The 16,035-nt window shown below is 39.1% G+C and overlaps 4 protein-coding genes across 4 annotated transcripts in view; 2 read left to right on the top strand and 2 right to left on the bottom strand.

The window, feature by feature from the left end:
* Positions 1-112, bottom strand: part of LOC129755306 (regulator of G-protein signaling loco-like) — a 186,591-nt gene extending 186,479 nt beyond the window's left edge. Inside the window, exon 1 of the mRNA XM_055751738.1 lies at positions 6-112. The gene's annotated coding sequence lies outside the window, so the exon portion shown is untranslated. The remainder of the gene's footprint in view (positions 1-5) is intronic.
* A 300-nt stretch (positions 113-412) lies between these two features.
* LOC129755308 (COMM domain-containing protein 2-like) lies at positions 413-5,102 on the top strand. The gene is made up of 4 exons (XM_055751741.1): positions 413-584; positions 648-725; positions 1,547-2,055; positions 4,986-5,102. The coding sequence occupies exons 1-4, from the start codon at positions 518-520 to the stop codon at positions 5,091-5,093; spliced, it is 762 nt and encodes a 253-aa protein (XP_055607716.1). The 5' UTR covers positions 413-517; the 3' UTR covers positions 5,094-5,102.
* On the bottom strand, positions 2,195-2,818 carry LOC129755309 (28S ribosomal protein S18a, mitochondrial-like). The gene is made up of 2 exons (XM_055751742.1): positions 2,672-2,818; positions 2,195-2,614 (listed from the first exon to the last, which is right to left on the bottom strand). The coding sequence occupies exons 1-2, from the start codon at positions 2,778-2,780 to the stop codon at positions 2,229-2,231; spliced, it is 495 nt and encodes a 164-aa protein (XP_055607717.1). The 5' UTR covers positions 2,781-2,818; the 3' UTR covers positions 2,195-2,228.
* A 53-nt stretch (positions 5,103-5,155) lies between the features above and the next one.
* On the top strand, positions 5,156-14,736 carry LOC129753412 (uncharacterized). Its single transcript, XM_055749234.1, has 6 exons — positions 5,156-5,757; positions 5,820-6,360; positions 6,471-8,355; positions 11,728-12,075; positions 13,160-13,260; positions 13,329-14,736. Exons 1-6 carry the CDS (start codon positions 5,156-5,158, stop codon positions 14,667-14,669), a joined length of 4,818 nt encoding a protein of 1,605 aa, XP_055605209.1. The 3' UTR covers positions 14,670-14,736.
* The last annotated feature ends 1,299 nt before the right edge of the window (positions 14,737-16,035 follow it).

Below are 16,035 nucleotides of genomic sequence, written 5' to 3'. Positions count from 1 at the left end.
CACACTTTTCGAGCCACTTTCGTTCGGTACTTTATCGAATTCCGTTGCGCCTTATCACAAACCACATCGGGGACACTTTTACGAACCGAAACGACCGTTTGCAAACCGTGCAAATCCGAATAGAAAATCACAACATTTACAACCGATCTGACGACGATCCTTTTCGCATAGCGCAAGCAAGCGACAAACCAAACCACAGATTTTTGTTCCGTTTCTTTTCGCTGAATTCTTCTTACATTTTCCAGTTGGTTTCTCACTCCATCTCTTTTACACTCTATCCCTTAAACGGTTTGCACATTGGCAACCGTTTCACTCGGATTTTGGATTCCGTTTAGGTGGTGTCTTTCGCGTTTATTTTTTGAATTTTTGACGTTTGCGTTTGTGAAGTTAAGTGGAGCGCGTTCAGAGGATTGTTGGTAAAAATTTCAAAACAAAATCGGAAAAATCTCGGAGGTGGTTTTGTTATCAGTTCAGTAATTCGTTGTTTTCTTGAATATTTGATTGAATTTCATACAAAATGGCCCATCTGATAAAACAGAAGCAAGACCAGCATTTGAAGTTTGTGCTGGAGCAACCGGAAGAAGGTAAAATCGGATGAATTCCCTAGAACAACTTAATAAAACAAAATTGTTGTCTCTTGCCTACAGTACTCATCGAGTTTTGCAAACTGGCCATCGAGTACATCAGCAATGGAGTCAACGAGAAAAAATGTTCGATTGCCGCAAGTAAGACTTAAATTTTTCTGCCTCTTCATTCTTAAAAAAAAATGCCAGAAGCTTAGATTTTGGGTGCTTTGAGATCTTTTAAGATATTGTAAAGCTGCATCAAAATTTTATCGCCTATTTTATAGAAATCAAAATTCCGAATTTTAAATCTAAACCTAAATTTTTTGAAATCTGAATCTTTAATTTAATTCTGGAACCTGGATCTGAAATCGGATTTAAATATGAATCTGAAATCGGATTTAAATATGAATCTGAAATCGGATTTAAATATGAATCTGAAATCGGATTTAAATATGAATCTGAAATCGGATTTAAATATGAATCTGAAATCGGATTTAAATATGAATCTGAAATCTTATTTTGAAATCTGACATCTGGATCTTTAATCTAAATTTCAATCTGAAATAGAAATCAGAAATCTCAATCTAAAATCCGAATCCAAAATTAGAAATCTAAACTCTGAATCGCAAATCCAAATTTGATTTAAATTTGATTCTGAAACAAATTTCAATCTGAAAATAGGTTTCAGAATCTAATTAGATTCAGATTTTTTTCCAATCCAGATTCATCACTTTTTCGTCAAATTTAGATTATAGATATTTCTGAAATCTGAATTTAAAGATTAATAAAATCGATATTCGAAATCTGGATTTGAAATTTGAATGTAAAATCTTATTCTGGAATCTGAATTTCCACCCTGAGTCTGAAATCTGATGAATGTTAACCTGAATTTGAAATCTGAATCTGTAATCTAAATTCCTAATTAGAGTTTGTCAACCTTTGCATCTCTCTGATTCTATCAATGTTTATTCCTGTAATAGAAAAGCTAGAAACCACATTCGAGACGGTGAAAGCTTGTGTCGAAGCTCTTGTTTGTCTGCTGATGGATTGCACCAAGTTGCACATAACCGAGGAAGATTTCCAATCGTTGAAAAGTCTAAACTTTACCGAAGGTCAGATAGCGATTCTGTGGCAATTTGTTAGTAGCAAACGAAGCCTGGTGGAAAACATTTTGAAGCATTCCAACGACGGTGGCGAGCTTCATTTTCGGGATCTGGAGTGGCGATTGGAAGCGAAAGTTGCGTCTCGATCATTGCACAATCAGGCGACACCTGTGATAGCCATGAAGCTACATTTAGACAGCGAAGTCGTTAATGAACATAAAGAAAAGTTGGTTGGCCAAGAACGACCTCTGGAGGGGAAAAATGACGAAAATCAGGCCTCGGTTTCGTCTACCAGGAAAGAAGTGCTACTGCAAACGGATCCGACTAGTTTGGTGCACTTGATACAAGTGCTGGAACAGGCTCTGATCGATTCCAAAACCCATAGGGTAAGAAATTTCGTTAAGTCTTTTCAAAAGTAAATTTTGCAAAACTATCATTGTGATTTCTGGACAAAAGAAAAGAACCTCCTTTTATCTTGTTCATAGTTTGTGACGTGATATGTAAACCTTAACAAAACGAATCCAATTTATTGTTCTATGACAAATTTCTATTTACGTTGTTAACATTTAATGGTATCCTCCTCAAAATACTTGTTATACTTTTTCCATTGGAAGCGCTTCTTCGGATCGCGCTTACTGTTTGGTGGATTCATGTTCGACATCAAACCAGCCTTCTGGGCCATCGTTACCATCGCGCTGATCCGCCTTTGTTGCCGCTTACATAACCCGGTAACGCGGCGAGGCAACATGCAGCCATCATCTCGTAAATATTGACTTAATATCAGAACGTCTGTATGTTTGATATCCAGCCCCAGGGTACACTGGGGGCAGAAGTGTTGTCCCAATTTCTTTGCTTCGGCAGCCTGCTGCAGCAGCTGATCGGACCGGGGCGAAGGGACGTAGTCGGCACTCACCACAAGGGAGTCCTTTATTACTTCCTCTTTATCTGTAAAGAATCAATTTTCTCATAAGTGGATTTAACACAAAATTACAACTGACTTACATTCCTTCAGCCGGGAAACGGCGGACAAGCTTAAAAATCTTGCAGGACGGAGTAAATTAAGGTTTATTTGACCGGGAATCAATTGTGTAGCTTTGAGCAGCAGAGCCATTTTCGCGTTTTTCAAATTTCGTGTTTACGTCGAGGATGCGAACGGATTCCATATTGTGCGAACGCGTCCCTGGACTTGCTGTACTAAAAATTCTAGTGTTGCCAGTTAAATTTAGAACAACGTAAAAATAATTTTTTTTATTCAAATTTGTCAAAAGAAGCTGAGTTAAGAGATAGCAGGAATGTAAATCAAGATTCCATACAAACCCCAGACTTTTTGTAACCCTCTCAATCTTTTCCCGTGATTTGGTCTGGCTTAAATGTGACATTTGGCCTATAGTATGGCACTGATTGCACTGAGCGATTGGGCAAAAGCGCATTAGATTGATCATGTTTCAATCTTTCATTGTATGTAGTTAATTTACAACTAGTATTGATCGAATAACTTCTTGATTTCTTCATTAATCGATTGCCCCTTCTCGAATAAATTTCTTACTTACAGAAATCATCTAAAATATGAGGATGTTATGCGAAGAGGTGCAGTTTCAACTTCATATAATAAAAATAATCAATGGTTAAGAGAGTTCATCAAAGTTAGGAAAAATACTCTCGGCACATTAAAACTTCATAATTAAAATTGCTTAAAAAAATGTGTAAATGGAAAAAAAATAAAAATTTGATCTAAAATTTGGACTATTAATAAAAGCGATTCGGTTCTGTTTGCTTAGTTAGTTTACAAATATCAACCGCTTTGTTGTTCTTATTTTTACTATGTGTAAAAGAGATTAAAAATTGATGTATTGTACCTGAGGATATTGAAATGTAAATGTATTCATTTTTTAACGTATATTAAAAATTGTTCGCCCTATTGTGTTCCGTTTTATCATGAGTGCGAGTGGGACAGCTAAAATTTGACAGATTTTATGAAAATTTCTTCAAAAGAAATAAATTCTTGATATTTGATAATAATAATATCAATATTATCTGTGTGGTATGCGTCAATATAATTGAGCGTGTATGACTAACATCTGTCTGTGGTAGCTCAGCCTTGGGGCTCATGGAATGACGGTTGAGTCAGTGTGAGTGAACGTCTCTCTTCGTCGGCCATTGAGTAGCCAACCGTCGTGGAGGTAAGTCATGTTGACTGCATGTTGGGTGATTCCTGGCAAGTAGTCAAATTGCATATTGGCGACCGTGGCAGATTTTATCATTTTTGATACAACACAGTGGAAAAAGGAACCTTGGACTTGCAGGAATCACTCAACAAGCAGCATTCGTGTGTTACTTAGAACGAAAAAAGTGAATACAATAGGAAGAGCAGCCATTGGAAAATACTGCGCATAGTCGTGTTTATGGAGCGCTAGCGTTCCATAAAAAAAAAAATGTTTTCGTTTTATTTGTTTCCTTCTCATTCTTGCATAAAATTGCGGCAAACGGTGCGCGATCAAAGAAGACAAAAAAAAACAAAGTATAAATAGTACTAGCCCAGGTAGGGCACCATTCCGATTCCAAAACTAGAAACGAGTATATTTTTATCGTTGCGAATCAAAGATGGCCGGAAATGAAAAAATTGTGAACTAGTTCGAGATGAGCTATTTTTCATTTTCTATTTTTTGTGAACAAAAGCTCGGGACGAGCAAAAGTGAAATTGTGTTTAAGTTCAAGACGAGTTCTTAGCATGACCTTAGCTCGGGACGAGCAGTTTGATTTTTTTTTGTATGTTCTAAAGCTCGGGACGAGCAAAAATGTATATTAGCTCGGGACGAGCAGTTAATTTTTTTTTATGAGTAAAAGCTCGGGACGAGCAAAATTGAATTTCAGCTCGGGACGAGCACTAAAGATGATCTGAGCTCGGGACGAGCAGTTTGATTTAATCTGTTGATGTGTAAAAGCTCGGGACGAGCAAGAGTGAATTTCAGCTCGGGACGAGCACTTAAGATGATCTGAGCTCGGGACGAGCAATTTTGATTTAATCGGGATAGGCTCAAGGCGAGCATTTTGATAGATGATCTAGGAATTAGAATTTGCGTTTTAGCTCGGGACGAGCATTGGTGAAGATTAAATTTTGGGGCGAATTTGTTTGATCTATATCAACATATTTAAGGTTATGAATGAACAGAAATTAGTTTGAAATTTAGCAAGAGACGACTATGTTTGAAATATTGGCACTGTTACAGGATATATAACACTAGCTTCTTATATTCTAAATTAATTCGGAAAAAGATTGGTACTAAAGAATTGAATCACTCTCTATTTTGAATTTCAGACTTGTATTTTAAATTCTAGACGTATCATTACTATTTCGCTTGCACAATGTCCATCGCTGGCAAATACGTTCGTGCCCCAGTATACGATAGTGAAGAGGATAGCATGAATGAACTGGAAGTTTCTAGTCCAGGACGTTATGTCCGTCTTAGTCATCCGGAAGAGGACAACATGTCCTACGGCACACCAGATACTCAGAACGATGACCCGTATGCCGATTACTATAAAACGGTTGATCCTGATCAGGAAGCACGGGAGCTTCGGCATAAAGTGATGGAATTGGAAAGAACTATCGCCGAGTTAGCTGGTTCTAAGACAAGTAACCATGAACTTGATTCTAATTCAGTTCCGACGTCAGACAAAGGGAGCAGTTCCGCTGTACCGTTGACAACATCCATTTTGCCTTGCAATGACAGTGCACCGAGTATCAGGTGGGACAATATCAAACCATTCCCAAGCGGTGTCCCAGCCAACAAAATGTGGGAAACATGGACCAAATATTTCGAGAACTTTGAAATTGCGGCATCGTTGTCCAACGCTTGCGACCCGGTTAAACGATCACAGCTACTGTATCTTTCCATCGGGGACGAACTTCAGGGAATCGTCCGAGCGGCCAAATTGCGTCCGGTTACGAGTGATCCAAATTGCTACGCAGTTTTTGTGAAAAATATCGAGGAATACTTAAAAGCGCTGACGGACACTTCAGCTGAACATGACATGTTCTCATCTATGCACCAGGAAAAAGGAGAATCGGCTATCAATTTTCACTCCAGGTGACAATGCATAGTACCTAAAAATAAATAAAACAAAATCAATAATTTAATTCTTTGTACAGGTTAATGGAGAAAGTATGGCTCTGTGGTTACAGCCCATCTGACCAGGATCGGTTTGTACGAACACAACTCCTTAAAGGGCTAAGGAATCGCGAGCTTGCCAAGGCGGCGAGAACATATGGGCACGATACAAACTTCATTGTGCAATCTGCGACGCGGGACGAAGCAATGCTGCCTGAGTCTCCGACGAATGACGATCCTACATCCGTCCTGGCTGTATCCCGGAGTTTTTCCCGTGGCAACATGCGAAAGCGTAACAACATAAACGAGCACAATGAAGGGTTTAGACCGAAACAGTTTAGAAGCGGTAGGTTTCCATATCAGCGGTTTGAAAGGTGCTCCAAATGCAATAGGCAGGCCCATGTTGGCCAAAGGTGTCCAGCAACAGACCAGGAATGTAGGTCGTGTGGTCGTCTGGGACATTTTGCTGCAACATGTCGTAGAAAACGAGTTAACATTGTGGGGGACAGCCAGCATGGATCTGATGTTTTTCAACCCAGTTTCTCAGAATCAGCAAATAAGGTTGATGACCAAAAAGTGCAGGTAAAGAAAAATTGAAATTAATTATTTTTAATGTAACAAGGAAATAAATTTACTTACCAAAAAAAATTTCATTTTCTTATCTTGGTTCTATTCTTCTTACATATATGCAGCAAATCAACTCGCTTTCACTTGCGGACGTGACAGTTGATTGCTCTGTTGGCTCCTCGAGTCCAATAAAGTTTCTGATCGATTCTGGCGCAGATACGAACGTCATTGGCGGTGATGACTGGCAAAAGCTTGAAGTACAATTCCGAGCAGGAGCTGCGTTGCTACATCCTGTAGAAGTACCTCGGAGCAAAGGTTTGCGTGGTTATGCTGCTGATAAGCCAATGGAAATTGAATTTGCCTTCAAAGCCGAGATCCGGGCGATCGGATTAAATAAACCTGCCGTCGCTGCCGATTTTCTTGTGGTCAGACAGGGCCGCTGCTCGCTGCTTGGTAGGGACACTGCCAGTGATATGAAGTTGTTGAAAGTGGGGGCCAGCGTTTATAACTGCGGACAGGCAGAGAAAACTAAACTGTTTCCTAAGATGCCAGGAGTGAAAGTAAAGTTTTGCGTTGACAAGTCGATTCCTCCTGAGAAAAACGCCTACTACAACGTCCCGGCTGCTTATCGCGAAGCTGCAAAACTTCGCCTAAAAGAAATGGAAAGCATGGGAATCATCGAAAAGGTTGTAACAGCACCAGATTGGATCAGTGGAATGTCTGCGGTACCGAAAGGAAAGGAAGATTTTCGACTTGTCGTTAATATGCGCGCTCCAAACAGAGCAATAAAGCGACAATATTATCGGTTGCCCTTGCTCGAAGAAATGAAAGTAAAGCTATACGGAGCCAAATATTTTTCGAAACTTGACTTGTCCAACGCTTATTATCACCTCGAATTATGCAATGAATCACGTGACCTAACGACATTTCTTGCTGAAGATGGGATGTTCCGGTTTACCCGTCTCATGTTCGGGGTAAACTGTGCTCCCGAAATATTCCAGCGGGAGATGTCACGAATTCTGGAGGAGGTGAGTAACAAAATCGTTTATATCGATGACATACTTCTGTTTGCTAAATCATTAGAAGAACTTCATAAGACCGTTGCCCATGTTTTACGAATACTGAATGCAAACAATCTGACACTTAATTCATCCAAATGTGAATTTGATCAAACGCGCATACATTTTTTGGGTCATGTGCTAGACGAGTCTGGATTCAACATTGATGATTCGAAAATTAAAGATATTAGGAAATTCCGTTGTCCAAATTCGACGTCAGAGTTGAGGAGTTTCTTGGGATTGGCTTCGTTCATCAGCCCGTATATAAAGAATTTTGCCGAGATTTCCGCCCCCCTGTGGGCCACAATTTCCGCTAAATCTTGGAGCTGGGGATGTGAACAGATAAAAGCATTCGAACTAGTAAAAGAACGCATTGAACACTGCACAATATCGCTTGGGTATTTTTCGGATGACGACAAAACAGTTTTGTACACCGATGCCTCTCCAAATGCCTTAGGAGCAGTGTTGGTTCAAGAGGACGGTAAGAAAAATTCTAGAATAATAAGTTTTGCATCAAAGGCTTTAACTTCAACGGAAAAAAGGTACGCGCAAAATCAACGGGAGGCGTTGGCCGCTGTATGGGCCGTCGAACATTTTGCCTACTATTTGTTAGGTAGACATTTCATCCTGCGTACTGATGCTAAAGGTATAACATTTATCCTCAATCGATCTCGAGAAACGGCTAAACGGGCTTTGACTAGAGCTGATGGCTGGGCGCTTAGGTTGAGCCCCTACAGCTATGACGTGGAATTTATACGTGGTTGTCTTAATATTGCTGATCCTTCTTCCCGCCTTTATGAAGGAAGGGATGAAGCTTTTAACGAAGATACTAGCCCATGGGAAATAGGTCATCTAGAAGCGAATGCCATGCAATTTTTAACTGAAGCTGAAATAAGGGAGCACACTGCTCGTGACTGTACTCTGCAAAAGGTCTTAGATTCTCTAGAATCTGGTGAGTGGCCTGAAGATTTGAAGAAATTTAAAGCAGTTTCGAATGACTTGTGTGTCAAAGAAGGTATGCTTCTGAAAAATGGATGTGTGATTGTTCCAACCGATTTGAGGGAGAAAACCCTTGAAATTGCGCATGCTGGACATCCATTAACAGCTAAACTTAAAAGCATCTTGCGGAAGTTTGTATGGTGGCCCGGAATTTCAACAGATGCTGAACGTTGGGTTAAAACTTGTATGCATTGTGTCGTTAATGGAAAACCCCAGAGATATACCCCTATGCAACGTTCGTTTGCTCCAAAAGCAGTGTGGGAGACCATAGCGATGGACTTCAACGGACCTTACCTGAAGTTTGGGGGGATATCCGTTTTAGTAATCATCGATTTAAGATCTCGGTATGCAATAGCAAAACCTGTAAAATCTACGTCTTTTGAAAACACAAGGAAGGTCTTGGATGCAGTATTTGAAAGAGAAGGGTTTCCAGGGTCTATTAAAACAGACAACGGGCCTCCATTCAACGGTGAGGAGTATGTACAGTCAGACTTCGGATTCATTTGAGAGGAAACACCCACGGAGCTCAAATTCGCTCCCACTCTTTCAGCGGCAAGATGGAATGAGAAAGAGTGACCATTTGCCTCGAAGATGCAATGCTCCTAAGGAGTTCTTTTTACCTCTCACTCTACTCTGAAAGGAGAAAAGAGCGCTCTACGGGAGTAGCTCCCTAGGAGAACGAATGAGGCAAACGTTATGTGCTGGAAATCTGACTGGCCCGTGTTCGTTTGTTTTGGTTTGCGCCGGCGGTGTCATTTGGAAATGATTTAATATGAATAGCAAGAGCTAGGACGTGTTCTCGCTGATTGGTTTGTTAAGTAGAGTGGCCAAAATAAGCAGATTGTTACGTGAAGTTTACATGCAAAGAAGATTCGTTTGTAAAAAAGTTTGAGATATTTTGTTCGAGAAGCTTTTTTTCATCAATAACCTTTAAACGGGGCATAATGCAACAGCAGGGTTAGATGCTTCATTTGTATACCACAACACTTTTCCAATTTTTATTTAAATGTAATGTAATGAAGTAATCATTAAATGATAACAAAATGATGATATCTAAGTTTCTTACATCGTGAGATAGATTTTTATAGTTTTTCATTCTCATAGAAAATTTGAAAAAAATTGAGCAAAAGATGTAGAAATTTTTACATTTTTCGATACTGTAAAAAGCTTTACCCAGTTTGACAGATGGGCTTAATGATATCAAACTTTATACTGTTTTTATTTTCCCATACAAACACTGTTGGTGTGAAAACATGTTTTGAAAAATTACTAAATTTCTAAATTCTCGATTCCATATGCTGGGATATGATTGTTTTGCATCACGCGTTTGTTAATTTCACAATTTTATCTATTATATCATGAACTTTTATGATTTAAGCTAGTTGATTTTTAGTATTTTTACCCCTAAATGTATACAGCATCTTTATGCCTCTCCATTTAAATTATTTTTGGCATCACACGTTTGTTTTTTTTTTTTCAAAATTTCATCAATCATAACATGAACTTTTATGGTTAAAGCTATTTGATTTTTGTATTTTTTTTGCCCCTAAATGTATGCAGCACCTTCATGCCTTTTTTTAAATTATTTTGGACATGATTGTTTTGCATCACACGTCTGTTAATTTCAAAATTTCATCTAAGATAACATGAACTTTTATGATTTAAGCTAGTTGATTTTTAGTAATTTTTACCCCTAAATGTATGCAACACCTTTATGCTTTTTCTTTAAAATAATTTTTGACAAAATTTTTTCGAACAAAATCAAAATTACTACAATTGGTGCTGTTGGGATGTGGCCGGATTAACCCTGGATTTCTCCTTCGATTCCTTCTGCTCGTTTGCACGATCCCAACACTTGGTTGGAAAGAAGTAGAATTTGGCGCCAAACTTCGATACACAAAACAATCGTTTATTCCGTTTATGAATTTTATTCTTAATTCTAACTCTCGAACCAAAAAACAATAACCGGGTTAAGAAAAACAAACGTTTAATGAAACTAAGTACTTGGGTTTAATTATAAAAATTGTATTACTAAACTGTAGCCTAAAACCTGACCTGATGTACCGTACAGATTCGTGAACAAACGAGGACTAACTCAGAACCTAAGCTTACTCCTGCACCCCCATTTGGCCACTCACAACTCCCATCGGCGCTAGCTCCCGTGTTTCGAAATTCTCCCTATCAAGAGCCTTGAGAGCCCACAGCGTCATTGATAACTCCAATCAGTGATCATTGCTGATGATGACGAAGGTGATACTCTCCATCCACTAACTGCCGCGGTGAGAAGTATTGCTTTTTCTGCATGCTCTCGTTGTAGGATGGGATCTGATGGTTCCAATCTGTGCCATCGCTAACCCACCACGAACCGTTTACTACCTTGGTGGAACATCTTCCAAAATCATTTGGTGGTAGTCCGAGTGAGTGAAACCAAATAGACTCCAAACAGGTGCTTTATGCGTTATTTCATCACAAATATATCTAAAACTAAATTTTCAAACGTTTTCATTTGATTTTTCATTAAAAACAAAGTTTGTTGCAATCAACCCCTTTTTAAGTAGGATGAAAATCGCATGCTTTGTAAATTTAAAAATAACTGGGGAAACTAATAATTTTTCTGACTACTCTAGGTTAATTTGATGTCCCATCAAATTTAAAACTATTGATGTACAAGTAGAATAATTATCTGTAAACGTTAAGTTTTTAGAAGTCATTTAAGTTGAAAAGTGTGCATGCTGCCTCAGTGGACGGTACTTCTTTCGCCACCGGCCGATTTCTTTGTAATATATATTATCTGAAAGCCTAAATTGCGACAAACGTTTTACATGAACATTGAATGGAACTAAGAGTAATAATGTAAACTTTTTTAAGATTCAAAAATAGTCTAAAATTTGTTGTGCTTACATCGCCGCACAGCCACCCCATCAGCCAGCCAGTAGCTGTGAGCTACTTGAAGCAATCAAATATGTACTGAACTTGAACGCAATTCTGAATCGTCACACGCAAAGTGATTCCTCCCAGGGAGGCCTCTTTGGGAGGAGCGCTGAGCCTCTGAGGGAGCAAAGAGTGACTGGCGCTCTCGGCGATTCTGGCGGTAGGAGTAGCGAGAGAGAGTTATTTTCAACTGCCAGGAGTTTGGGAGTTCCTCCTCTTTGAGTGGTACTGCTCTGCCTCTTTTGAGTCGCGCCTCGGGATCCGTCCGAAGCCTGTGTACAGTATTGTACAGAGCGAGGTATTAAGACAATTTTTTCGACGCCGTTTTTTCCTCAACAAAATGGATTAGCGGAAAGCTTCATGAAGGTTGTGAACAAGGCTATGTCCATTGCAGTTTCAAGTGGAGGAAGCTACAACGAAGAACTTCAAAATGCAGTTCGTGCATATAATGCCGGAGTACATTCAGTTATAAATGTTTCGCCCGAGGAAGTGATGATGGGTCGGAAGATAAAACGTGGCTTACCGTTGCTAGAACGCGGAAGAATCGACCACAATGATCTGTTGATTGATAACAATGATCGCGAGGTAAAGTTGAGAGGTAAAATTCTCGAAGATAAGCGACGTGGTGCCAAACAAAGTGTAGTTAAACCTGGAGATACGGTTATCCTTGAACGTCAAACAAAAGCAAAAGGAGATTCCAGATTCCATGGAAAACGTTTTACTGTTATGAAGGAGGAGAATGGTAGCTTACTTCTTGCTGATGAAGAAGGTCGCACTATTAAGCGCCATATCTCCCAGACAAAAAAAGTTCACTCCTGGAGGGAGAACTCTCAAGCAAGTACCAGCAGGCAAGATACTGGTGAAAGTTCCAAGCGCCCAACGAGAGTTTTAAAAACTCCAACTTATTTAACTGATTACATTCGTCATGCAGAAGAGATACAAATAGTATTATATAAATAACAGTTTTCTAAATTCCAAGAAATCTCTTGTTAATAATAAACGTTTTTTTTTATTGTTCAACTTTCTTCATTTCTTTTCTTTTTCACTTTTCCTGGGAGAAGGGGGAAGATGTGTGGTATGCGTCAATATAATTGAGCGTGTATGACTAACATCTGTCTGTGGTAGCTCAGCCTTGGGGCTCATGGAATGACGGTTGAGTCAGTGTGAGTGAACGTCTCTCTTCGTCGGCCATTGAGTAGCCAACCGTCGTGGAGGTAAGTCATGTTGACTGCATGTTGGGTGATTCCTGGCAAGTAGTCAAATTGCATATTATCAGTTTAAGAAATTGAACTTACGTCAATTCTTTAAAAATAAAACTGAACACTCAACCACTGACTGACCACATTGACTTTATCATCTGTATAATACAGAAAAGTATGTTTATATGACACCGCTGGTTCACCCTGCTGTTAGTACTGAAAGCTACGTTCACAGAGTTTATTTGTAAACCAAATCTAAAGAAAGAGGAAAAACACTTGTAAAAATACTTTGTTGAATTTATTTATGAAAATTTAGTCAAAGAACTATATATAAATACGACATTATTTATAACTCCCAGAAAATTTTACCATAACGGAATATTCTTGTTCAAACTAAGCGCTCTTTTATATTGTTGTACAATTTTAAAGATTAGAATTAAAAATAAAAAACAGTCCAACTGAAGGTCTTAGCGTCGGAACGGTTTCCGGATATTACGATTTATAATATTTTACAAGATTAAAAACAAATCTTATGTTTGAAAAATAATACGAATACGTTATTTTTTCAAAATAATTTTCTTATAACCATAAAAAAATTTAATTTCCTTGAAATGGCTTCTTCATAAGGAATAATGACTATTTGTTTCAGTGTTCACCAGTTTATTTACTTTCGAACCGCGTGTATTTTTCTGATTAATACGGACTTATTTCTTAAGTTTATTAAACCGGTAAGAAGCCAGTTTCGAGAAATCTCAATTCGTGAAATATCTCTCCATCGATGCGTACATTCTTCCAGCGACTAGTAGTTCCCGTAGTTCAAAGATTTCGCCCAACCGGAAGTGGGTTTCCATCGGTGTCTAACGTTAAAAAGCAGTTCCTCCAACAAGTTCCTTACCGGTCATCATCTTTCCTAGTCCAGATGGCCGAAGCCGTGGAGCAGAAGATCGGGGAAACAAAAACGAAACATGAGGAACGTTACCAACAAAAGCGTAAACAGTGGAACGCCAAGAACCGGTACAATGGCTCGGTTAAGAAGCGCAAATGGGAAGACCCACCGGAGGACCCGGAAGCTGTGAGGAATTTCGATCCCGCCTCGAGGGTAAAGAAACGTAAGTGTGTCATCATTATGGGCTACTCTGGGGTAGATTATCTGGGAATGCAGCGTAATCCGGGAACAAAAACGATTGAGGAAGACTTATTGGGAGCTATGCTGAAGCATAGCTGGATTAGCGAGGAAGCTTTTGGCCAGCCGCAGCAGGTTCAGTTTATGCGAGCTGCCCGGACCGATAAAGGAGTGTCCGCAGCTACTCAGGTTGTCTCACTAAAGCTTCCGGAAAATATTGATGTAGAAGCTTTAAACAGAGATTTGCCGGATCAGATTAGGGTTTTCGCAGTTAAACGAGTCACAAAGGGTTTCAATTCTAAGAGTAACTGCGATGCACGCACTTACACGTACACTCTTCCGACGATAGCTTTTGCCTCACATGGAGAAAAGCCTGATATCAATAGCTATAGAGTACCCTCAGATATCTTGGACAAAGTTAACGAAACGCTGAAGATGTATGAAGGTACAAAAAATTATTACAACTTCACCAGCAAAAAAGAGTTCATTGATCCTTCGGCAAAACGTTTCATTATGTCAATTGAATGCAGCGAACCTTTCATACCGGAAGAAACTACAGTAGAATTTGCGACAATCAAAATTAAAGGTCAAAGTTTCATGCTTCATCAGATCCGTAAAATGGTGGGTCTAATGTTGGCCGTAGTGCGAGGCCACACGCCTTCGGAAACAATCCTAAAAGCGTTCGAGGAGCAGCGGTACGGAATTCCGACTGCCCCCGGATTGGGCTTGGTTTTGAATCGAATCCACTATGAGAAGTATAACGTGCGGTTTGGAGAGGACGGTTGCCACGAGCCGCTGGATTTTGCAGCAGAAGAGCCTAAGATTGAGGAATTTTTCCGACGTAAAATCGCTTCGACGATCGTGGAAACGGAACTGAAAACTGGATCGATGGCCGAATGGTTGGACACATTACCGTTGCATAGTTTCGAGCCAAGGGACGAGAATGAAGTCAGCGAGTGGAAGAGTAAACAGAAAGCGAAATCCGACGATGGAGATGATGACGGGGACGAGTGAAGTTACTTGGTTGTTGAATACTAAATCCATCTAGTATAGGTATTATAGAACTAATAAAACCATTTTGTTTTCAAACAAAATACATACCATCAGTTTCAATTACTTAGTTCAATTGGACAAGATGATAGAGAAATCCTTTTCAGACAACATATCAGATCTTTGAGTAAACATAGAAAAATGGGGTCTTTTTAGAAACATAGATCAGTACTAAGAGGCTGCCTCACCAAGCTACGCGTTCGAACTAGAATTATGTATGGTCTACGCTTTGCGTTTCGAAACCAAAAAAAATGTATTGAGATACCAAGGAATATAAAACAAGGAAGCATAAATCTCATCGTTTGGCAGATTTCAACAAACTTATCAAATGAAATTTAGATTGTTTTAGAGCTCTGCAGTAATGTCTATAATAATTGTACCTAAAGGAGAAAAGGGCATAACGAGCACTCCTTTTTTCTACAAAAGTACGTATTTTCTTGAACAAATTTTCATGAGGATTTGTTTCGTACTACCTATAGTATTAATTTTTCACCAAAAAAGAAATATCCTTTTCATCTTTACTGAAATCTTCTTCTCTAATATATAAAGATGAGTTGGATTATATATGTTTGTTTGTTTGTATGCACCTTATACAAATCCACACCGCTGAACCGATCAGCCTTAAATTTGGTACAGAGATGTAGTTGAACCAGGGTAAGGTTTTAGTAATAGTTATGAGCTCCTCCCACCTAAGAGAAGGGACCCTCCCATACAACTTTCGGTTTTATTCACACAAACCAAAAGTCATGGCACCCATTTTGGCAGCCGATTTTCGTTTCCTTTGGCGGGGTTTTTTTTCACCATCATTATGGGCCGAGTATTAACAACGACCATTCAAAGTTCACGTATACTGGAAAGAAAATCAAAGCTTGCTGATCATTGAAAATTTGAAAGGGGGAATTTTGGCGGGTATTTTTATTCCTTCTTTTGTTCTAAGCACGTGGTACTGGTAGGAGATATTTGAATGCAATAATGGGCCTACATTTTGGATTGAAAAATACAACTAGCCTGTTAGAAATATATTGAATAGAATTGTAGTGATTTTCAAAGTGCTCCCTAACGCCGCGCCGCTGGGGTGCTTTGAGAGTCTTCATAAATATACAGTGAACTGAACAGTGAACAGTGAGTTGACTTCTTCAGCTGAATGAACCGATTTTCATAAATTGCAGCTTTTATGAACCAACTATTGTCGAATTTTTAGAACCTCTCATAGAGAAAGAAAAAAATAATAAGATTCAGAGTTATAAGTTGAAGGCCTCGATTTCAACGCTTTAATAGCCGTCGGGGAATTTTAACGGGGGATTAGAAAATTGATCGTGTATTATCTGGA

Source organism: Uranotaenia lowii, chromosome 3 (genome assembly GCF_029784155.1).
Source record: "Uranotaenia lowii strain MFRU-FL chromosome 3, ASM2978415v1, whole genome shotgun sequence".
NCBI classification, from domain to species: Eukaryota; Metazoa; Arthropoda; class Insecta; order Diptera; family Culicidae; genus Uranotaenia; species Uranotaenia lowii.
Note: the sequence above shows the minus strand (reverse complement) of the source record. Positions and strands in the feature narration are given on the sequence as shown.